This window comes from Rhinatrema bivittatum, chromosome 11 (genome assembly GCF_901001135.1).
Source record: "Rhinatrema bivittatum chromosome 11, aRhiBiv1.1, whole genome shotgun sequence".
NCBI lineage: Eukaryota > Metazoa > Chordata > Amphibia > Gymnophiona > Rhinatrematidae > Rhinatrema > Rhinatrema bivittatum.
This window is the reverse complement of record NC_042625.1, coordinates 43,322,212-43,347,092: the sequence shown is the minus strand read 5'-3', so window position 1 is coordinate 43,347,092 and position 24,881 is coordinate 43,322,212. Positions and strand designations below refer to the sequence as shown.

Sequence of the window (24,881 nt, the reverse complement as noted above, 5' to 3'; positions counted from 1 at the left end):
ATAAAGGAATCTAAATCCATAAAAGCTGGAAGCTCTACTGTCTAACTAAGATGGAACGCTGAGACTACCTCAGGCAGAAAAGAAGACACTATGCATATAGATATCCCTGAATCAGACATCTGTAGGAAGGGATCTCAACACAACAGCGCCTGAAGCTCTGAAATTCTCCTGGCTGAACAAATAGCCACCAGGAAAACCATTTTAAGAGTCAAGTCCTTAACCGTAGCTCTCTTTAGTGGTTCAAACCAAGCTCTTTAGTGGTTCAAACCATGCCTCACACAATCCTCTAAGGACTAGATTCAGATTCCAATATGGACAAATGTTTTGCACCTAAGGCGCAAGTTCTTAACTCCCGAAGGAACCATAGAACATCTGGATGTGTGGACAGAGGATACCCTTGCACCTTACCCCGGAGACAACCCCATGTCGCTACCTGGACACTCAGAGAGTTAAAGGCCAGTCCCTTGACTAGAACCTTTCTGCAGAAAAGCCAAAATATCCAACACTGTAGTCTGACAGACTGAGGCTGCACTCCGTCAACAGCAGACCAGGACTCGAAGATCTTCCAAATTCGCACATACGTCAAGGATGTAGAAGGTGGAAATAACCACTTCGGAATATCCCCTCCATCTCAGTTGTCTCCTCTCATAAGCGAAGCCGCAAGACAGAAGTGAGCCACCTGACCCAAAAATATTGGGCCCTGGTGGAAAACAGTCAACTGATGTCTCAACCTCAGGGGCCCATCTATGGCCATGTTGATCAGATCTAGCTGATCCACCAGAGGCTATGGGAGGGAAGACAAAGAAGAATCCCTCGAGTCCACAGCAGCACCAGAGCTCAGATTCCTTTGTACTGTTCAGCGGCTGTAAAACCACAAAGCCTTGGTATTCTCTTTGGTCGAGATATTCCCATCTTCCGTGAATGAGACACAACGCTGCTTCTGACAGCTCCCATTCCCTGGGGTCTAACTTTCTCCAACTGTTTAAAAAAGGATTGGATAAGTTCTTGGAGGAGAAGTCCATTACCTGCTATTAAGTTTACTTAGAGAATAGCCACTGCCATTAGCAATAGTAACATGGAATAGACTTAGTTTTTGGGTACTTGCCAGGTTCTTATGGCCTGGATTGGCCACTGTTGGAAACAGGATGCTGGGCTTGATGGACCCTTGGTCTGACCCAGTATGGCATTTTCTTATGTTCTTATGTACCTGAACGTTGTTCACTCCAGCAGTGTGAGACACTGCCAGCCGCTCCAAGTATTGTTCTGCCCAGAGAATCAACTCCTGGGCCTCTCGAGCTGCTGCCCGATTCTTGGTTCCACCTTGACAGTTGATGTAGTCCACTGTCGTCTCATTGTCTGATAGGAGCCATACTGGATGACTGTATAACCTTGGCAGACAGGCAAGCAACACGAAATGCACCGCTCTTGTCTCTAACCAATTGATAAGACATGAACCCTCCTGTTTCAACCACTGGCCCTGTGCCTACTGATCTTGCCACACTGTCCTCCATCCAGAGAGGCATCCATTGGTGGTGACTATTATCCAATTAGGAATCTCCAATTCTGCACCACGCTCGAGATTGATGCAAGTAAGCATCATGAAAGACTGTCCCTGGCTTCCCCTTCTAACGGAAGAGGAAGGCGAAACTCTTCCAATAGTGGATTCCAGTGGGAGAAGAGCCCCCGCAAAGGCTGCATATATGCGAAAACCCAATGCATTAATTCCAATGTTGATGCCATAGAACCCATGTCTGTAAATAGTCGAAGACCCTAGGCACCAATAGCTCTAGCAGAAGCCTAATCTGATTCTGCAATTTCAGCAATCTCTTTCCTTGAGAAACACTCTCTCAGCCACTGTGTAGAACTGAGCTCCCAGATACTCCAGAGTTTGTAAGAGGACTAAATGGTTCATTGCTAGGTTCACCAAGCTCATTGGTAACTTTTGTACTGATTGTCGACAGAAGTCATTTGATTTCGCACGAATAAGCCAATCATCCAGGTTCTTGTGGCCAGGTTTGGCCTCTGTTAGAAACAGGGTGCTGGGCTTGATAGACCCTTGGTCTAACCCAGCATGGCAAGTTCTTATGTTCATATATGGATATACCAACATACCCTCCTTTTGCAATGCGGCTGCCCCCACCACCATCATCTTGGTGAAGGTACGTGGAGCCGCTGCCAGCTGAAGGGAAGGGCTCGAAACTGAAAATGTTCCCTTAGGATAATGAACCTCAGAAATCTCTGGTGCTCCAGCCTGATGGCTATGTACAGATACGCCTCTGTCAAGGCGAGAGTTGCCAAGAACTCTCCCTTGCGTACCGCCACTATGACGGACCTCAGAGTTGGACCTCAGCGTTTCCATGTGGAAACGGGGAACCCTGAGAGCTGCATTTACCTTCTTTAAATCCAATATCTCTTGAATTAGATACAGGGGGGAAAAGAAAAAGGATACTTAATTTAATTAAAATTGACCTCTGGCCACACTAAGCATGTTCAGGGTCTGAGCCAACAAACTCAGCAAGACATCTCTGTGAAAAAAGAAAAAAGCTGAGCTGAGTCCAAAGCGGCTCTCAATCATATGCAATTTCTCCCTCTTCTAGAAGTGAGAAAGCCAATTCCCCATCAGAATCCTCTGATGTCTCATGATCCACACCCCCTTGAACATTACCAGGGACAGCCTCCCTGCAGCATTTTCCCGCTGTGACTGACAAATGGGAGGCATAAGCATGTGATCCTTAAACAGTAGGTTGCTTCGCCTTCGCTGGGCACCCCTGCAGAAAGGTCTACAGGTCCTAGAAACAATCCACCCAGGAGGCAGCGGATGAATCTATTCCAGAGCCCATAGGCCCAACATTGCTCTCTCCAACCTCTCTCGGGGAAGCTTCTGTCCTTGAGAACAAGGGAGGAGAACTGACCATTGCCTCGCCTCCCACTCCACTCCCCCTCCAGAGAAATCATAGGTCAAGGGGAAGTTCCAACATAGGCAGAAGCTGTAGCAGTCAAATCGCTTTGAGCATCTAAACAGCACTGATACAAATGGAAAGAGAGTGAGGACTGAAAAGCTATCAGATGGCAAACCTCACAGATAGCAAGGTGCTTGGACCTGTTCATCCCCAGCGCCTAGTTCTCCTGAACTTTGCTTTAGGCAGCCTCCTGTGTGCACACCAATGCCACCTAGGTGTACACGCAGACCCCTCCAGGATGCACACAAATACATGCTGAAGACTAGATCACGGTCATACACTCACAAGTACAAGCACAAATACACGCTTATATAGGCCATAGTCATACAGGCACGTTTAGGTTGCAGTCTTATGCGTTCAAGTACCTGCGCAAATACGCACTCAAGACCCTGTGCAAATATGTGCTCAAGTCTAGGTCGCAGACGTACACGCTCAAATCTAGGCCACGGCCTTAAGCGCACAGGTCCAAGCACATGCAACTACCATGTGGTGAGAATGTGCACACATGCCTACACACGCGAAAAAAGAACCGCTGCAGTGGCCTACCACACGGCTAAGTAAAGCTTGCCTGAACCTTTAGCGCGTTTAGGCCTGGATTTATTTATTTATTTATTTAACATCTGGCACCGAAAATCATCAGCCTGAAGAGCTTCTCAACAGCTCAAGCCTCTTGACTGGCCGAGAATCCATGGAAACTGGGGCCAAGAACCAGCATCTTGCTTAACATGCTTTGCGTATAAGCAAATTAAAACCAGCAGACGACCTCTACCAAAACCAGAGACTCATCAGTGCAAGTGCCTCTCTGCACCTCCATGGGACAGGGAACTACTGGCAATAATAGGAGGGGATTCCCCTGCCTCTTCCACCGACGCTGCTAGGGAATCGAAAATGGCTGCCAGTTCTACATTGACGGGGAAAGCCTCAGCACTAGAGACCCCGTCACCCACGAAGCTTGTTCTACCGGTGTGGTCATGCTCGACGCACACCCCCGAATGCTTTTGCTGCACGCACACGCTGTTCCCTCCCGCATCCGCGGCACCACCAGCACCTCAATGGCAAGCAAGGGAACAGTCCTTCAGCACCACGGAGCCAACACCCGGTCTCCTCCACAGGCAGAGAAGCTGCTGAAAAACCTCATCGCTGAGGTCCCCGAACTGCTACGGTCGCTCCCCCCTGGAACTCTAATGCTGCTCAGATTCCTCTAACTAGTTCCTTGTTCTCTTTTTTTTTTTTTTTTGCACTCTCTGAGAACAAATAAAGATACACAGGGGCAGATGCCAATAATCCGTGCATAAAAGCGAGTGAGCGAACGGGTCTCCCTAATAAATGAAAGTATGACCCTGGAAAGTATTTTAACTGTTTCAAATAACTGTGCTGTAGAAAACATTGCAAATATTTTCATGGATGCTAATTCACATTGGCATAGCAGTGAGATAGGTGCTCAATTGGGCACCAAGATGGATGCTCGGGTGCCGAAAGGCACCTAGCCAGGGATGAACATGGACACTCGGGCTCTGAGCTAGGCGCTTTCTTGGTCATGAATCTATACGATCGGGCGCCTAGCTAAGCACTTGGTTGTGAATCTATACAATTGAGCGACCAGAAAGGCACCTAGCTAATTACCAATCTTGCCGCTCAGGTGCTGAGCTAGGCACTCTTCTGGCCATGTAGATGGCCGCTCAGGTGCCGAGCTAGGCGCTCATCTGGTCGCAATTCTGGCCACTCGAATGTCGAGAAAAGCGCCTAGGGAAGTACCTACTTAAGCTAGCCGTTCCAAAGCCCAGAAAAGCACCTAGCTAAGCTGGCCACTCAGACGCCAAGATAGGTGCTCAGTTAGGTGGTTTCCAGGACACTCGGACACCGACATAAGTAGGCCCCTCCGAGTCGGCGCTGACACAACTCATGCCCTGACTGGGACGGTAAAAAACCAGCATTAAAAAACCCGCACTAGCATTAGCGCGGCTCCCTGCATTGCCTTTGATTAGCTAATCACCTCCTTTGCATGTCATTAGTATGCATTCGCGCAGGAAAATCCGTGGCTCTGTAAGCGCGTTCGTACACGCTTTTTTCCTGCGCACAAAACCCTTATTACATCCCCCTATAGGGCTTTGCGCGGGAAAACTCATGTACAAACCCGCAGCAGCTTCAGCGCAAATTATTACATCGGCCCCAAAGAAACTAATACTTTCTTTTGGTGAAGAGATTCAGGTTCCAGGAGCGCAGGCCGCATGGCAGATCAGAAAAGAGCCAGACCACTGCCAGCAGATTCCGCCGCTGCCTGATGAGGGATCTGGACCCCCAGATGTTCACCCCAAGGACCTCTGGACCGAGCCATTAGATGGGTCACCAACCCCTTGCTTGTCTGCCTGAAACCAGGAGGATCCAGAAATCTTGTCTTTTAAACTTCTTTTTTTTTTCCTTCTCTCCATACTGCAGGTTTTACACCATCTACCATCTGCTGGAGACAAAGCAATACTTAGGGACTGCAGGTGACACACTAGGTTATATGGCAGTGTCAGTTAAACTTTCTGTTTCCATCTGCTGGCAGGGAGGCAAAACCCAGGAGTCTGGACTGATCTGAGTACGTACAGGGAACTTTGGAATACAGTGTGTTTGAAAAATAGGAGATAACTAGCATGAGGTCAATATTCAAAAGCCATTTAGACAGATAAATGAAAAGTTGTCTAAATAGCAGAATGGGGATATTAAACACTGTATGCAGCTAAATTCTAGCTACATAATGAGGTACGTGGCTAGAATTTAGTCGCATAAGTCAGAGGTGTTCTGGAGGCAGGCGGGAGGCGTTTCGGGGAGGAGTGGAGTCAGCTGCATAACTTATATTACTAACTCTGGTTGTGCAGCTGTCCTGTCCTCATAAACATATGCAGCTAATATTGAGATAGCTGGGAATATTCAGTGGTGCGATAGCCGGTAGGTTTATCTGGCTAACTAGTCGAGCCATTCAGTGGCTGAATATTCGCCAGCATGTGAAGAGATTAAGATATGTGGGGGTATGGACGAATGGGAAAAGGAAAGGACAGTGAAAAGAGGAGCTGGGGACTGATCAATCAACTTTTAAAGCAAAGGTCCTGTGATGGAGATTTATCACCCTGTGTCCAGATTCACCCAAAAGCCTGCAACTGGATTCTGGGTCACAGTGTACTGTTGGCTGGAATGAGGGACCTCTCTCATTGATAAGAGAAATGCAGGAGGGATGGAAACGTACCAGGCATGGGCGTCCTGCTGCTAGTCTCTCCTCCAGACAAACACGGCTGCTCCGGGATGGTGCCAACTTTAGGAGACACAAACAAGAACCAAAGATGTAGTGCATACAAGAACCTGTTATATCCCGTGAACATATCAGGGTGTAAGGGGGGAAGGCACTTTAACATCTCTCCCTGAGACCCAAGACAACTTGGCCCCTACAAGAAACACTGGATTTCAGACCCCATATAGTTAATTCCATCAATTCTACATCATTGCTCTGCTTATAAAACACCAAAGATACCAACAATAGCAATAAAATAGTCAGAATCAGCCGTAGGCATGAATTTGAAGCACTTTTCAATTTTTCACTGATCAGGTGCTGGTGAATTTCACCACGGCATTCACATGGAGTTTGTGCCTCTGAACAGATGGATGGCGTGAACCACCGCATAAGTGCTTGTTACACGTGCTGAAAAGTGCTAACAATAAAATCCCATGAAAATCATAATCTGTCGCTCAGTGCCCCCCCTGCAGGGAAGCCAGGGTTCCAATCCCACTGACGCTCCTTGTAACCTTGGGCAAGTCACTTCTCCCTCCATAAAGGTTTACTCCTTTAGTAAATGCTGAGAAAAATGCTTAGTAAACAAGGCCCAGAGACTTAAGTCCTTGGGGAAAAGGTAATAGTTATTGTACCCAAATGTAACATGCCTTGAAGTCAACTAAATCCAAATAAGTAGATAAATACTCAACTAGGCTGTGTTTATTCTTGCTCAGGGGCAAGTGAGCACCAACTTGTTTGCTAATTTTCTACAACACAGGTATTCTGTTTCCGATGCAAAATAAATCATCTTAGTAAGGTCACAAGTGACTGTCTCTTTCCTTGACTACAATCTTGTGGACAATACACATGCAAGCCCGCCTGCTGGCTAGTACATTTTTCTGCAGATCTCTCCTCCTAGGGATTTGAAGAATGACATCAACATTAAGCAAGGTCTCGCTAGGCTTTCTAAAGGAAAATTGGTTCTTACCTGCTAATTTTCGTTCCTGTAGTACCACAGATTAGTCCAGACTCCTGGGTTTATGCATCTTTGCCAGCAGATGGAGACAGAGAAAGTTGCACTGGCACTGCTTCATAAACCCCAGTGCCACCTGCAGTTCCTCAGTATTGATCTGCACCCAAGCATAAAGTAGAAAGGCCAATGCAAAACCAACTAATTAAAAGATTTAGGACTACTAAACTGCTTCAAACAAGTCTGTATGCATAAAAACAATACTACAGCTGAGCGGACGACTCTCCACCTTCTCCAATTGGACAGGTTCTGGACTGATCCATGGTACTACAAGAACGAAAATTAGCAGGTAAGAACCAATTTTCCTTTCCCTTTACGTACCTGGATCAGTCCAGACTCCTGGGATGTACCATAGTCCCCTACTTAGAGTGGGACATAAAGAGTCTCAGAACACTCTCACCAAAGGAAGGAGAACCTGAATCTCCCACATCCAAACGATAGTGTCTTGCAAGCCGCTACCCTGAAAATCTCCTGAGGAGACACCAGTTACACCTTCGCCCAGAAGGCCGCCTGCGAATGAGTAGAATGAGCCCGCAAGCCCTCTGGAATTTCACGACCGCAAGTAATGTAAGTGGACCCAATCGCCTCTTTCAACCAACACACAATAGTAGCCTTAGAAGCTTTGAAACCTTGTTTCGCGCCACTCCACAAAACAAAAAGGTGGCTGGACCTCCTGAAATCATTTGTCACCTCGAGATAGCACAACAGAGCTCGCCGAACATCTAACCGCTTGAGCTCCTTTGCATGTGGAGAAGATGCATCTACAAATGGAAAGGCTGGAAGCTCCACCGTCTGATTCACATGAAATGCGGAAACCACTTTTGGCAAAAAAGAAGGCACTGTCCTCAACAAAACCCCTGAATTCGAAATCTGAAGGAAGGGGTCCTGACAGGACAATGCTTGCAACTCCAAAATCCTTCTAGCTGAGCAAATAGCAACGAAAAAAACCACTTTGAGAGTGAAGTCCTTCAGTGTCACTCTCCACAGAGGCTCAAAGGAGCCAAACACAAACCTCAGAGGACCAGATTACGGTTCCAGGTTGGACAAACTCTTCTGATCAGAGGACGCAAATTCTTTGTTCCTCTAAGGAACCTAATAACATCTGGATGAGCTGAAATAGTGGAACCATCAATCTTACCATGAAGGCAGCCCAAGGCCACCACCTGTACTTTAAGCGAGCTGCGAGACAAGCCTTTAGCAAAACCATCTAGGACAAAATGTCAGGGACGGAGGACTTGAGGGCATGGACTCCATTAGCAGAGCACCAGGACTCAAGCACCTTCCATACTCTAATGTAAGCCATATTAGTGGATTTTCTTCTGGCTTGTAATAATGTAGCTATGACTGTCTCTGGATAACCTCTATGCCTTAACCGCCAACTTTCAAAAGCCATGCCGCTAGACAAAAGTGAGCAGCCTGGTCTGAAAATATGGGACCCTGACAAGAAGGCCCGCCAGATGACCGAAGCAAATCGGCCCATCCACCGTCAAGTTGATCAGATCCACGAACCACGGACGTCGCGGCCACTCTGGAGTGACCAAGATCACCTTGCCACGATGTTTCTCTATGCGACGCAACACCTTGCCCACTAACGACCAGGGAGGAAACACATAAAGTAAGGACCCCTTTTGGCCAAGGCAGATCGTCAATGCCTTCAGCTCCGAGCTTATGCATCCAACTGAATAATCAAAACGCCTTGGCATCTTGACGAGTCGCCATTAAATCCACATGAGGAGATCTACACCGATCTTGGATGAGCTGCATCTCGGCTTCCGACAATTCCCACTCGCCTGGGTCTAACTGAATCAGACTCAAGAAATCCACTTGAACATTTTCAACCCCGACTATGTGGGACGCAGTTATGTGCTCTAGGTGCCTCTCTGCACACCGAATTAACTCTTTTGCTTCCCGTGCTACTATCTGGCTCTTGGTTCCACCCTGCCGATTGATATAAGCCACTGTCATCACATTGTCTGAAAGAATCCTCACCGATCAACCTCTCACCAATGGCATCAACTCTCGCAAGGCTAGACGGATCGCCCTGGTCTCCAATCGGTTGACAGACCAAGCAGATTCTCTCGTGGACCAGGTACCCTGGACTGAGTGACGCTGAAAAACTGCTCCCCAGCCAGAGAGACTGGCCTCGGTAGTAACTATCATCCAGTCCGGGACTCAAGGTCCACTCCTCAAACAAGATTGGAAGTCTGATGCCACCAAAAAAGGCTCTCTCTTGCAAAGCCCTCGAGAGGCAACGGTAGTTGAAATTCCTCTGAGACCGGCTTTCAACGAGCCAAAAACGCTCTCTGTAACAGTCTCATATGGAAAAACGCCTGCGGTACCAACTCCAGGGTTGAAGCCATCGAGCCCAGAACCTGCAAATAATCCCAGACCTTGGGTACATGCAACTCCAACAATCGGAGAACTTGACTTTGTAGTTTTAGAACTCTCTCCTCTGAAAGATACACTTTGCCGAGCAGTGTCGAACTGAGCACCCAGGTTCTCAAAGGACTGAGACAGTGTCAAATGACTCTTCACCACGTTTACCACCCAACTGAGTGACTGAAGAACATCGAGAACCTTGTGAACTAATTGGTGAGAGAGAGCTTGCGACTTCGCCCTGATAAGCCAGTTGTCCAGATATGGGTACACCAGAACTAATTCCTTCCAAAGCGCTGCTGCTACCACTACCATCACAGTGCATGAGGCTGTGGCCAGTCCAAAAGGAAGGGCCTGAAACTGAAAATGTTGCCCCAGGACCATGAAGCGTAGAAAACGCTGCAAGTCCAGCTGGATGGGAATGTGTAGCTAGGCCTCCGTGAAATCCAGTGAAGCCAGAAACTCCTCCTTGCGAACCACCGCTATCATGGATCGCAAGGTCTCCATCCATAAGCGCGGCACACTGAGCACTGCATTCAAATTGAGCATTGGACGAAACGTACCATAAGAACATAAGAAATTCCCATGCTGGGTCAGACCAAGGGTCCATCAAGCCCAGCATCCTGTTTCCAACAGAGGCCAAACCAGGCCACAAGAACCTGGCAATTACCCAAACACTAAGAAGATCCCATGCTACTGATGCAATATATAGCTGTGGCTATTCCCTAAGGGGTAGATTTACAAAAAGGGCGCCCTCGCGTACTTTTGTAGGCGCATCAGGCGCAAACAAAAGTACGCGGGATTTTAGTAGATACGCGCGTAGCCGCACGTATCCGCTAAAATCCTGGATCGGCGCGCGCAAGGCTACCGATTTCGTGTAGCCGGCACGCGCCGAGCTGCGCAGCCTACCTCCGTTCCCTCCGTTCCCTCCGTGGCCGCTCCGATTTCGGAGCGGCCACAGAGGGAATTCGCTAACGCCCTCACCTCACCTTCCCCTCCCTTCCTCTACCTAACCCACCCCCCCCAGGCCCTGTCTAACCCCCCCCCCTACCTTTGTTGGGGGATTTACGCCTCCCAGAGGGAGAAGTAAATCCCCGCGCACCAGCGGGCCGCTGGCGCGCCTAGACGCAACCTGGGGGCGGTTCCGGAGGGCGCGGCCACGCCCCCGGACCGCCCCGGACCGAAACCACGCCACCGGGCCTGCCCCCAAAACGGCGCGCCGCTCGGCCCCGCCCCCCTCGGAAAACCCCGGGACTTACGCGAGTCCCGGGGGCTCTGCGTGCGCCGGTAGGCCTATTGAACATAGGCGCACCGGCGCGCAGGGCCCTGTTCACGTAAATCCGGGCGGATTTACGCGAGCAGGGCTCTTAAAATCCGCCCCTAAGTAAACTTGATTAATAGCCGCTAATGGACTTCTCCTCCAAGAACTTATCCATACCTTTTTTGAACACAGCTACACTAACTGCACTAACCACATCCTCTGGCAACAAATTCCAGAGCTTTATTGTGCACTGAGTGAAAAAGAATTTTCTCCGATTAGTCTTAAATGTGCTACTTGCTAACTTCATGGATTGCCCCCTAGTCCTTCTATTATTCGAAAGTGTAAATAACCAAGTCACATCTACTCATTCAAGACCTCTCATGATCTTAAAGACCTCTATCATATCCCCCCTCAGCCGTCTCTTCTCCAAGCTGAACAGCCCTAACCTCTTCAGCCTTTCCTCATAGGGGAGCTGTTCCATCCCCTTTATCATTTTGGTTGCCCTTCTCTGCACCTTCTCCATCGCATCTATATCTTTTTTGAGATGCGGTAACCAGAATTGTACACAGTATTCAAGGTGCAGTCTCACCATTGAGCAATACAGAGGCATTATGACATTTTCCATTTTATTAACCATTCCCTTCCTAATAATTCCTAACATTTATTTATTTATTTATTTATGTATGTTCTTTTTTATACCGAAATATAGCTGGGTGCCTTCATTCCGGTTTACAGTGTAACAAATTCATTACATTGAACAGCTAAATTATAAATTATAGTACAATACAACGAGCAAATATATATATAACATCTCAGCAAAAGCAGAAAAAAAAAAAGAAGAAAAACATTCTCTTTGCTTTTTTGACTGCTGCAGCACACTGAGCCGACGATTTTAAAGTATTATCCACTATGATGCCTAGATCTTTTTCCTGGGTGGTAGCTCCTAATATGGAACCTAACATCGTGTAACTACAGCAAGGGTTATTTTTCCCTATATGCAACACCTTGCACTTGTCCACATTAAATTTCATCTGCCATTTGGATGCCCAATCTTCCAGTCTTGAAAGGTCCTCCTGTAATGTATCATAATCCGCTTGTGATTTAACTACTCTGAATAATTTTGTATCATCCGCAAATTTGATAACCTCACTTGTCGTATTCCTTTCCAGATCATTTATATATATATTGAAAAGGACCGGTCCAAGTACAGATCCCTGAGGCACTCCACTGTTTACCCTTTTCCACTGAGAAAATTGACCATTTAATCCTAGTCTGTTTCCTGTCCTTTAACCAGTTTGTAATCCACGAAAGGACATCGCCTCCTATCCCATGATTTTTTAGTTTTCTTAGAAGCCTCTCATGAGGGACTTTGTTAAACGCCTTCTGAAAATCCAAATACACTACATCTACCAGTTCACCTTTATCCACATGTTTATTAACCCCTTCAAAAAAATGACTACAAAATAGATGGAAAAGTGTCCCGTGCGAACTTCCTCAGAGAGAACTGGGATTACAGCTCCCAAGCACAGGAGACGATCTAGGGTCTCCCGAACCACTGATTGCTTGCTCACGGGACTGCAGGGGGAAATTAGAAAGAGTCCGCAAATGGGCAGAGCAAATTCTAAAGCATAGCTGTTTCTTACCACACTGAGAACCCACTGATCCTGCGTACTTCGGGTCCACTCATCGTATAATTGAGTTAAGCGACCTCCTATAATAGGAACGACGGAGTGGACCAGCCTTGCCTCAATGCGAGGAATTACCGCCAGCCATAGACCCTCCAATGGCTCCTCAGAACGGCCTTTAGGCACCCGAAAGGACTGACCTCAAGGAGAGAACTGCCTCTGAGAACCGGGCACGGCCCTCGAGGGCCTCGATCTCCTATCGGATCGAAACCGAGATCGCACCTGAAAAAACTTTTGGCTTTAGGCTTATCCTCGACAAACAGAGGGCCTTATTATCTCCGAGTGACTATATCAGCTGCTCGAGATCTTCCCCAAACAAAAGGTGACTCTTGAAGGGCAGCAAGCCTAACTGCACCTTGGAGGAGACGTCCACTGCCTGGTTACGCAACCAGAGCAATCTTCTGGCTGCCACAGCAGAAGCCATAATCCTAGAGGAGGTACGTATAAAATCACAGAGAGCATCCGCCCCTTAAGCCACGGCTGCCTCAGCCCTGTCTGCGTCTTCCCCCGACTTCAGTAGGCTTTCCTGCATCAGTTGCACCCAGCAGAGGCACGCACGCTGCATGAAACTAGTACAAATCGCCGCTCGCAAACCCAAGGCTGAGACTTCAAAAATCCGCTTGAGGCGCACCTCTAACTTATGATCCTGCACGACCTTTAACACCGCTGAACCTATCATGGGGCTAGGTGGTCCTCTTAGTAGCCACAGACACTACAGCATTGACCTTAGGGAGAGCAAAATACTCCAAGTCCTGCTCCGGTAAGGGATAGAGCCTCCCCATAGTCCTACCTAATTTTAAGCCAGAATCGGGAGTCCCCCATTCTGTTTCTACTATCCTCTTAACCGACTTGTGGTATGAGAAGCACATCAGAGGACCCCCTCAACCCATCTAGGACCAGGTCCGCTCTCTCCAAATCCAGGTCCTCTTGGGGCATCTTGACCCCTAACACCTGAAAAGCCAAAGGGAGCAATGCATCCAGTTCTTCTCTCTTAAAAAGGCGCACCACCTTCGGGTCATCTGCCCTGGGAATAGGAACTACCGGGTCGTCTCCTTGTTCCGCATCCCCAGCTGCTGGATCAACCAGATCCACCGGTGCTCACTGGCTGGGCCGGTAGGGGCTGGGAATGCCTGACTTCACCAGCAGCCTGTTGCCTGGTTGTTGTTGTGGAGCAACAATACAAAATCAGTTGAACAAAGTCTCACTGCTCCAGCCCCTCCAGGGCATGAGGCAGGGACCGGCAGCAAAGGGCTTTCCTCCCCCTCTAGCTCCCCTGATCGTTCCCAAAGTCCGACCGGGCTGGAGACAAACGTGGAGGACCTTCTCCCACCCTCCCTGACAGCGCAGGAACAGCTGCTGAAAAATCCAAGATGACCGCCATTTCCGCACCATCCGGGTAAGAAGCAGGGCCTAGCCCAGAACCCAGGCATAAATCCGGCACTGAATCGCCCGACCTGCGACACTGCTTTGCAGCTGGGAGTCTGTCAGAAGAACCCTCCCCGCCCTCAGCACAACCGGCATAGAGCCTGTCCCTGTTAAGCCACGATCGAACAGAGCCGCACATGCAGCATGAGGCACCGCGGGCCTTTACTGAGGGGAGAAGCTTCCCAACGCGGGGAGACCCAGAAACTACCTGAAAACTCTAAAATAGCAAACCCCCCCTCGCAATTCCAGCCCCTCTCACTGCCAAACTGAGAGGAGGAAGTCGCCCGCACAGCCATGCTGTGCCCCGTTACCTGACTGAATCAATCACCCCTTTGTTTTTTTCAATAAAAACTTTACCTCACTGAGACACAGAGCCTATAAAAAAAAAGCAAATCTCAGGAACAGGGGAACAAAACCTCATTGCAGCCTGCAGCCGCCTGATCGGCCTCGTGAAGGGGAGGGATCTGGACAACCAGATTTACACCCCACGGGCACACAGACGAGCACACAGAAGGGCACCAACCCCCGGCTCGTCCGCCTCAACGGTACAGGGTAGAACCCACTAGGATTCCTAAAAAGAAATAAAGGAGGAAGACTCAAGAGAAAAAAAGTTATTCAAAACTGCAGAAAGGAAAATTAGTTTCTTTCCTGATAATTTTCGTTCCTGTAGTACCAAGGATCAGTCCAGACACCTGGGTTGTGACTCCGCACCAGCAGGTGGAGACAGAGCAAAACTTGTCGGGCTTCCCTACATATAGTAAGGTGCCACCCACAGCCTCTCAGTCTTACGTAATGTCAAAGCAAATTTAACAACCAAAATATCTAACTAGATCGCCCTAACCAGGGCCGGTACCCGTCCGTAACCAAGGGACACGAACTATAATCCAACCGCAACAATTGAAGCCACCGAGCAGACTCTCCGTTACTTCAGATCAAAAAACAGCGGGCGGGATCCTGGACTGATCCTTGGTACTACAGGAACGAAAATTATCAGGTAAGAAACTAATTTTCCTTTCCCTGTACGTACCAGGATCAGTCCAGACACCTGGGATGTACCAGAGCCGCATTACTGAGGGTGGGAACCTGAGAGTCCCGCTCGGAGAACTCTCTCTCCAAAACCCCCAGAATCCAATGCCTGGACATCCAACGTCTAGGAAAAAAAATGCGTAATGACTACCAAGTCGCCGGTCTGCAGATTTCCTGAGGAGACACCTGAGAAGACTCCGGCCAAGAGGCGGCATGTGACCTAGTCGAGTGAGCCCAAAGGCCCACCGAAACCGGCTTCCCTCGAAGGATGTAAGCCGAAGCGATAGCCTCCTTGAGGCAACGCGCAAAGTTGTCCAGAAAGCCGCACCACCCCTCTTTGGGCCAAAACACCACCCAAAGAGGTGGCCGGCGACTCGGAACGGGTTAGTGACCTCCAGGTAACGAAGGAGGGAGGACCCTACGCACATCGAGTATCCGAAGACCCTTCATCTCTGAACTGCTCTCCTGCGGGAAGCAGGGAGCTCCACCGACTGATGTAAATGAAAAACCGATACCACCTTAGGCAATAAGGAGGGAAACGTCCTTAAAGAAACCCCTGAACCTGAGATCCGGAAGAACGGCTCCCTACATGATAGAGCCTGCAACTCGGAAACTTGTCTAGCCGACGCGATGGCCACAAGGAAGACTGCCTTCAGTGTGAGATCCTTTAGTGTCGTTCACCTTATAGGTTGAAACGGAACCGAACATAAGGCAGAGAGCACCCCAGTGAGGTTCCATGACGGACAAGGCTGACGCAACGAAGGACGTAAAGGCTTAGCTCCTCGAAACCGAGCAATGTCCAGGTGAAGGGCCCGGGATACCCCCTGCCCCTTGAACCCGAGACAACCGAGAGCCGCCACCTGAACCCGAAGGGTACGACAAGACAGACCTTTCGAAAAGCCCATCTGAAGAAAAGCAAGTACGGCGGACACGGAGCTAACATAGTGTCCACCCTACGATTTCTGCACCAGTTCTGAAATACCGCTCAAACACGCCCATAGGCTAAGGACTTAGACTGTGTCCTAGATCTCAACAAGGTGGCCACCCCCGCACCCGAGTATTCCTTAATTTAGCAAGCGCCTCCTCTCAAACGCCATGCCGCGAGACAGAAGTGATCCGCGTCCTTCAAACAAAACGGGGCCTTGATGAAGGAGAGCCGCGGACCCTTGAAATCGCAGGGGAGGCTCCACCGCTAAGTGAAGTAGATCCGCAAACCATTAGCCAAGCCGGCTGTACCAAAATCACGTCCGCCGGATGCAACGCTATCCTTCGAAGGACCTTGCCTATCAGGGGCCAAGGAGGGAACACGTACCGCAAGACGTCTGTGGACCAGGGGAGCACTAGCGCAACGACTCCTTCGGCACCCCTTTCTCTCCGTCGACTGTAAAATCGTGGAACTTTCGCGTTCTGAGCGGTGGCCATCAGATCCAAGCGTGGCAGACCCCACCTTTTGCAGATGAGGCGATACGTCTGCCAAGTCCCATTCTCCTGGATTCAGAGGATGGCGACTGAGAAAATCCGCCTGAACGTTGTCCACTCCGGCGATGTGAGACACCGCGATGCTGCTGAGGTTCTGTTCCGCCCCGCCCATCAAGCGGTGCGCCTCTTCCGCCACTAGCTGGCTTCTTGCCCCCCCCTTGGGGGTTGATGTATGCCACAGATGTCGCGATGGCCACAGATGTCGCGATGTCCGACAACACCCTGACCGCCTTTCCCCGGATTAGGGGAAGGAAGGAGTGCAGCGCCAGTGTTACTGCCCTCGTCTCCAGACGGTCGATGGACCACCGTGACTGAGCTCTGGACCTTTGTCCTTGTACCGAGTGTCCCAGGCAGACCGCTCCCCAACCCGGAGAGACTGGCATCTGTCGTGACCACCGTCCAGTTGGGCACTAGTAAAGGAATTCCGCCCGTCAGACGGTCGGTATGGAAGGACCATTGAAGACTGTCCCTCGCCTCGTCCGTGAGCGGTAGCGGAAGCTGAAAATCCTCCGACACCGGCTGCCAACGGGAGAACAATGCTGATTGCCAACGGACGCAGATGCGCAAAACGCCCAGGGCACCAAGGCTGACGTAGAGGCCATAGAGCCTAACACCATCCGGTAATCGCGAACCAGGGGCATACGAAGGGACAGCAAACGTTTCACTTGACACTGCAGCTTGAGCACCCGCTCCGAAGGAGAGAGACACCTTGCCCTGTTTGGTATCGAACAGCGCCCCCAGATACTCCAAGGACTGAGTGAGCACCAACCGACTCTTGGCCAGATTGACCACCCATCCGAGGGAGCGCAAGAGCTGTAGGACTCTGCCGACCGCCTGCCGACACTGTATTGCGGACTCTGCTTGGATGAGCCAGTCGTCCAGATAAGGGTGCACCCGTAGTCCTTCTCTCCGGAGCTGGGCTGCCACCCTCACCATAACTGTGGGAAAGGTGCTGGGGAGAGCTCTAAATAGGTAGTGTCTGCCCAGCGCGCAAAAACCTGAGGAACCTCTGCTAAAAAACTGCTGCTTCGGTAAGATCCAACGACCCCCGGAATTCCCCCGGTCGCACAGCGGTCACCACCGACCGGATCATCTCCATTTTGAACCGTGGAATGCGAAGCCACCTGTTCACCCCTTTCAAATCCAAAATTGGTCTGAACGTGCCCTTTTTCCTTAGCACGATGAAATAAATGGAGCACCGGCCCTTTCCTTGGCGTCCGTGAGGCACCGGAGCTATTGCGGCCAGGGCATCTAGCCGTCAAAGAGTTTCCCTTATCGCTGCGTGCTTGACGCAGCCCGTACACGGGGACACGAGAAACTTGACTACAGGAACTCGTACAAAATCCAAGACGTAACCTTGACTTATCACGCTGAGAACCCACTGGTCCGATGGTAGGTAGGATCACTCCTCGGAAAACAAGGCCAACCTGGCCTCGACGTTCGGCACAGCCGCCCGAACTTGGACCGAGAAATGAACCGCCCTCGTTTCATTGGGGCCCCTTGGACCCTGCTCCCGCCGAGGGTCCACGCCGCCTCCCAATCCTTCTAATCCGAAAGTACTGAGGCCAAGACGACGTTCTGGAGGAGGCTTGTAGGACGATCCGGACGTTCTCTGCGGCCGCGATCTTCTATTCCCTCGAAATCGAGTCCGATAGGCGAGCCCCGGGCCTGTCCTCTGGCAGTTGAGAACCTTATTCTCTTCGATCGATTGCAACAGGTCATCTGCCCTTAAAAGGCAGCGCACCCAGGTGAGCTTTTGTAAAGAGCCGTCCGCCGCTCAATTGCGAAGCCAGAGAAGCCGGCGAACAGCCACCGCTGAAACCATGGACCTGGCCGACGGGCGCTGCAGATCATATAGAGTATCCGCACTGTAGGCGATCACCGCTTCCAGGAGATCCGCTGGCGCCAATGTCTCTTCTGAGGGCCCCGCATTGGTCAGCAGTACCTGGGCCCAGCGAAGTCACGCTCGCAGGGCAAAGTTATTACAAACAGCCGCCCGGACTCCCAGAGCCGAGACCTCAAAAACGTTTTTAAGCTGCAGTGCTAGCTTTCTATCCTGGATATCCTTAAGTGCTGTGGCCCCTGTGACAGGATCTCTTCGTCGCGGCCAAACACCGCTGCGTCCACTCTCGGAAGGCGAAGGAGGTCCAACGTATCCTCCGGTATTGGATACCGTCTGTCCATGGCTTTGCTCACCTTCAGGCCCCACTCAGGGGTGTCCTATATCGGACGCTGAACCACAGTACTGGGTCCATATTGGCCCCTCGCCGGGTCTCTACCGGCGGAGCCACCACATCCAGCTCCTGGAGAATGGCCGGAAATAGCAGCGCTAGCTCCTCTCTTCGAAATAACCGGACCACCTTAGGCTCATCGCCGACAAGTGCCAGAGTTCCCTGTCCGGTGCCCGGCTGACCTGGACTCTCTGCATCCGGTTCATCTGCCCCCCCCAGGGACTAAACCGACAGATCCGCAAGCTCTGAATCCGTAGACTCGCTGTCCGGGTCCTGAGTGGCGCCCCGCACCGGGCGCTTCCCCTTTGGTGAGCCAAGGTTCCTCTGGGCCGCTCTCTGGGGCCCTGGACGGTCCTCAGGACCCCTCGACTCCATCCTTCTGGAACGGTTACATTTTAAAAACCTTGCCCAGGAGAAGCGCAAAAATCTTCTGAGACAAACGCCTGCGCCCCAGAGGACTCTTCATCCGCACTGCCCTCCCCCGGCGACGCAGCCCCTTCCGGTGAGCCGCCCCCGGGTGGTCGCTGCAGCGGGGAAAGTGTAGGAGGTAGGCCGCCATTCCCTGCAGCTCTCCTCGTGGCCTCCTGCACTGCTCCTAAAATGGCCGCCGTTCCCGCGCTAAGCGAGAACGGGACGGCACTGCCTTCCTCACGCGGGCTCCGCCGCGGCGGCGATCGCGCCCTCCGAGATCGGCCCCCGACCGACCCCTGACGGCCCCTCGCCGCCCGAAACGCAGAAAAGCAAAACCCCGTTGCGAGACAGCCGCGCGCGCGCCTAACCGCACACGGGACAAGAAGAGCCCCGAGGCATCCCTCTAACGCGCCAAAACGAAGGAACGTCAAAGTCAACTAAATCTACTTTAATTAAAAACAAAACTTGCGAACCGCGGCGCGGACGGAAGGAACAGAGAGCTGGCGAGGTCAAAAATTAAAAACGAACATTTTTTTTTTTTTTTTTTTTTGTACTTACGCTGCATCTGCGCTGTCCCCGGTCCTGATGTCCTGCTCCCGCGGGGGTGAGTGAACCGGGCTCCCCGGTGTCACCCCCGACGCTGCTGCCTGCAAAAGGCCGGGCCCTCGACCCTCAGCAGCGGCCTCGACCAGGGGAGGATGGTCCCCTCAGGACCTTACAACCCCCCTGGGAGGCGTCCATGACGAGGGAGTCTTCTGAATCTTCTTCTTCTCTTGTTTACCTTTTTTTTTTTTTTTTTTTTTTTAACTTTTCCAATAAAATCCAAACAAATCCAACCAAATCCAATAATCCCTGACTAGCTAACTTCACCCAGGGATCCCAGAGGCTGTGAGTGACCCTGCCCCAGCTGCTGGAGACAGAGAAAGACTGAGAGGCTGTGGGTGGCACCTTACTATATGTAGGGAAGCCCGACAAGTTTTGCTCTGTCTCCACCTGCTGGTGCGGAGTCACAACCCAGGTGTCTGGACTGATCCTGGTACGTACAGGGAACTGCAGATTTAGCACCCTCTGCTGGAAACAGAGAAATACTGCGGAACTGCAGGTGGCCCTAGGGTTTATGTAGCAGCGTCAGTGAAACTTTCTCTGTCTCCATCTGCTGGCAGGGATGCATAAACCCAGGCGTCTGGACTGATCCGGGTACGTACAGGGAACAAAGGTTTAGCTCTCATGAAGTTGCCCATCATGGGGGTAAACCTACAAGAAGTTCCAATGGGCTCTCCCCGGACTGTTTTCCTTGTGTAACACTAGGAAAGTTTGCAAGGGAGGCAGGATAGCATGGACCTCCTGCAAAGCAGACAGTCAGAATGGGCTGTAGGCTACAGTGATACGCTGTAGGCTTGGGATGGATTGTGACACAGATGGGAGACACTGCAGACCTGTATCGTTGAAGATAAACTGTAGGAGGGAGAGGAAACAGCACAGTCCTCCGCAGACTGAAACAAGAGCTTTCATCAAGTCAACAAGGCACACAAGTCTGAAGTCCATTCTTACCCTGAGGGACCAGCATATACGGTTTAGCACCTCCAAACGAAAGCCTTCTGCACCCAGGCGTGGCAGAATGCTCTGTGAGGAAAGGGGGCGAAGCACCCGCCTTCCCAAAACCGAGTGGGCTTGTGCTGCTTGACCTCCGCACCGGGCCAGACCTGTTTGGAAACAAAAGCTTTCCATGAAATCCCACAGCAGTTCGAGGGAGGAATCCGTGAATACTCTTCGTGCGTCTAACGTGCACTTGGCAAGGCAGCAAACATTAAATACAGGGGTCAATTTTCAAAGGGAAGTGCTTTACCCCAGGAAAACTGCTTTGAAAATTGTGGCGTTTCCTCCCCACCCCACCCCCCAGCATGCGAAAGGGAGTGAGGCCCAGAAAAGAAGGCCCAGGGATTGCATTTTTTAAATCCCCACCCGCAGGGAATACACGGACTGTGAGGCTCTGACCTTGGAGGGTGGAAGGCCTGAGGGTCAGACTATGAGATTTTACTATTGGAAGGGGAGGAACACAGATAGGGGGGGGGGGAGGTGGGACACAAATTGAAAATCTCTTACTGCAGGGAGATGCGTAGAAGGCGAGATTCTTACCTTGGGGAGGTACAAGGATTGTTAGATTGCAGATTCTGTTCGATCCTCATGTAGTTTTGGATCTGTGTGGGCACCGGGATGGGAAGGGACGGGCTGGGTTTGCTGCCTGAACAGGAGCCTGGCCTGCTGCAAAAAGCAGAATGCAAAGAAGACTGAAATGGAAGGAGGGCATTTCCCTGCCTTTCACAAAGTGCAACTGGATCCCTGAGACCAGGAAAGCTTGAGCAGAGGCAGTACTGGGGCATTTCATGCAGGTCTGTGTCCTGTGATGACCTTCCCTCTGCAGCTTTAACATTGTGAAATGGACTTTGCATATCTTCCATTCTCAGGCTGGGGAGAGGGGTTTATCAGTTTCTATATTTGGTCTCTGTTGGGTGTGTAAGGAGTAATTACACTGCACCCTGTAAAACCTTAACTGACCTGCTCTGTGAGTGAAGGGGGGGGGGGGGGGGGCGGGGGCAGGAGGTGAGAAAAGCTGCCTGAGATAAGAAATTAATCCCCATCCACACAAAGGTCTGCTCTGATCCCAGCCGAGGCTATTCATTTTCAGAGGTTTGGAGGCAGGGCAGGGCAGGGCAGGGTAGGGTAGGGTAGGGCCGGGCCCCCCCCCCCCCCCCCAGGCAGTTTCATATCTGCCAAACAAGAGCCCTGAGCAGAAGAAAGCGTCCTACAGGCTGTGTGTGCTCTACCACAGAGAGCAGAGAGCGGGCACCGCTTCACCACCATCCCTGACAACAAAAGCAGCTCCACACAGGGCAAGCTCATGGGTGCCACCATCCCAAGGGACAAGGGAAGCTACAAACTTGTGTCTGACGAGCAGGCACACTCGTGGAGGAGAGGCCTTGTGGCCAAAGCAGTGGGCATCCAGGGCTCAAACCCCACTCATGCTCCTTGTGACCTTGGGCAAGTCACTTCATTGCCTCAAGTCCAAACTTAGGGCCGGATTTACCAAGCACTTTCCCCCTAGACACAGAATGGGAGAAAAGCCTTAGTAAATCCGGCCCCTAGATTGCGAGCCCTCTGAGGACAGGGAAATACCTGCATGTCACTCATCCTGAGTTATCAATGAAAAGGCACGAGCTAAATCTAAAAAATACAAGCCGGGGGCTCCACCAAGATCCACCTATTTCTGCTTGCTTTGAACAATATGTAAAAGAAATACGCCTCCAAACACAAGGGGGGTAAACATAAACTAAAGTAAAACCTGCATTTAAAGCACAAATAAATTAAGTCTTAACCAAGAAAGGCTGCCAGGTCATACTGTGGTGTGGTGTGGTGCAGGTGATGCATTCTGGCAGCGCTGGGAGGGGCACTGCAGCTGCCAGGGGGAGGCTCACACGTCACACAGCTAAGTCTTGTTCTGTCTTACCCCGATGGGCTAGGAGAGCCGCAGTAAGGTGGAGAAGGGGATGGGGTTCTTCCCTGACTCTCAAGGCCTGCTGACGTCACCAGAGAGCTCCTGAAAAAGAGAGAAAGGGTGCAGGAGGGAGAGGGTGAAAAGACCCCAGAGAGACAGAAAGGGGGGGGGAAGGGAGAGAAAATATTCTTCAAATGTTTGGAGAAACTTTGCAGCTCTTGACGGTTAGGAAAATTCTGTCATTCCCCAACTCAATTTGCAAGACAAGCAGTGTCTTCAGAGCTGTGACTGCAGGGGGCGCTGCAGTAAATCCAGACTTCAGTTTATGTATGGTCTATGCATCACTTGGTTCTGAAGGCTTAAAGCCCAAAAGAACCAAACTGTTAAAATGCTGTGCATGCATCCGATGAGCTGAACGCAAGCTTCAGAAAGGCACAGAGAAAACTACATAAGAACCTAAGATTTGCCACACTGGGTCAGACCAAAGGTCCATCAGACCCAATAATCCTGATCCCAACAGTGGCCAATCCAGATCACAAGTAACTGGCAGGATCCCAAGAGGTAGATAAATGCCGGGCTGCTTATTCCAGGGATAAGCAGTGGATTTCTGCAGCTCCACCTTAATAATGGTTTATGAACATTTCCTCCAGGAACTTGTCCAAACGCAACTACACTAACAGCTTTCACCACATCTTTAGCAACAAATTCCAGAGTTTAATTATACGTCGAGTAAAAAAAATATTTTCTCCGATTTGTCTTAATTGTATTACCTAGTAATTTCTAGGCTTGTGCGTTCGTTACATCGGTTTCGGCGGGCACACCAACCTTCTGGTACACGTGGGAGAACGGAGTATGCATTAATTGAGATCCACGCATACTCTCCGTTTGCGAGGTAGGCGGGTACCCACTGAAACAGAGGTAATGAATGCACATCCCTAGTAACATCATTGCGTGCCCTCTCGTCTTTGTACTTTTTAAAAGAGAGTAACACCCGATTCGCATGTACTCGTTCCAAAAGTGCTCCCGGAGTGTGTAACAGCAACGTCAAGGGTCTCCCCTGATACAGCGGTAACTGATGGTGCAATGGAAAGCAATAGACGCCTCCTCCCTCCACCCACTCCTGGGGCCACCCAAAATGTGGCTGCAGTCAGGACAGGAAGCATAAAGCATGAGGCACCGGGTAACAGCCCTAACAGCAGTCTTATGTAAGTTCTACACAAAAAATTGATGTTAGAAGAGCAGCAGTTAAGCATGCGTGGGACAGCTGTGGGGGTGCAGTAATAAGAGGAGCTTAGAAAGTAGGGGATGGAAGCAAAAAGGGAAGAGGTGTGTGATGAGTGCCGGGCAAGTTTTAAAGCCATTATGTGTAGATCACATGGCACACTGGATGGCCAGAGAGGGGGGGGGAGACAAAGCCAACACGCCCAGAGCGGCGACAGGGCAGCAGCAAGCTTTCGCAAAGAGGAGGCAAGGGCTCTGGGAGAGATTCTCAAGCAGGGAGACTGAGTGGGGCAAATGGTGCTCATCTGCCAACATCTCTTGTTATTAGAGCTAAAACACATCCCTGATCACTGCAAGCAGTTCACAAGGACCCCGGGACCCCGCCGTTAGGCACTCTGGCAAAGCTGCTCCCTTTATAGCTTCCATCTTGCCTGAAGCATCAGTGTAAATTCTCCCACTGTAGCACCCATGCTATTTGGGTCCCAAACAGTAGCTTTATAAAGAGGGTCTAGTGACCTGCAAGTCTAGTAGAAAAGGGGCTCTGATGCTCCGGGATTTCAAGTCTAAAGCTGCAACAACCTGCCTTACCCACTGTACATCAGGCTGTCCTGAACAGGCTTCCCTCCTGCAGCCTCGGCGGTGAGATCACCTGCATAGCAAACAAGCAGAGCGAAGGATTAGGTTTACCTATGAGGCAATGGGGTGCTGTTGTCAGGCAAGCTTTAACCAGTGAAAATGTTACCATGACACCCATGTGGTATCAATGAACTTCCTGGTCAATCCAGTATCTCCCCTCTGATAGCAGCACAAAAAATAGCGCTAAGGATACCCTAGTGCCTTTCATGTTTTACATTACTGAACAGAGCCTTTCAGAGACAAAGCAAGACTGGAACCAATCAAACGCTTTAATTTTTCCAGTAAACTCATCCCTCACCATCTCTACCATCCCTCCCTACAGCCAGGCGTTGACTGTAATGAAACAGAGTAGGAAAGTGACAAAGATGGTGGTGTCCAAACAATGCCACTCACCAATAAG

At 50.5% G+C, this 24,881-nt stretch overlaps 1 protein-coding gene across 3 annotated transcripts in view; it reads right to left on the bottom strand.

The window, feature by feature from the left end:
• ULK1 (unc-51 like autophagy activating kinase 1) overlaps nt 1-24,881 on the bottom strand; it is a 147,003-nt gene that overhangs the window by 31,525 nt on the left and 90,597 nt on the right. For 2 of the 3 annotated variants that reach the window (XM_029619486.1, XM_029619484.1), the window contains exons 14-18: nt 24,434-24,494; nt 22,637-22,726; nt 21,268-21,393; nt 20,683-20,834; nt 6,187-6,252 (exon numbers count right to left, since the gene is read on the bottom strand). In XM_029619486.1, the coding sequence (XP_029475346.1) occupies nt 6,187-6,252; nt 20,683-20,834; nt 21,268-21,393; nt 22,637-22,726; nt 24,434-24,494 (495 nt within the window). The remainder of the gene's footprint in view (nt 1-6,186; nt 6,253-20,682; nt 20,835-21,267; nt 21,394-22,636; nt 22,727-24,433; nt 24,495-24,881) is intronic. The other variant, XM_029619485.1, reaches the window with a different exon arrangement.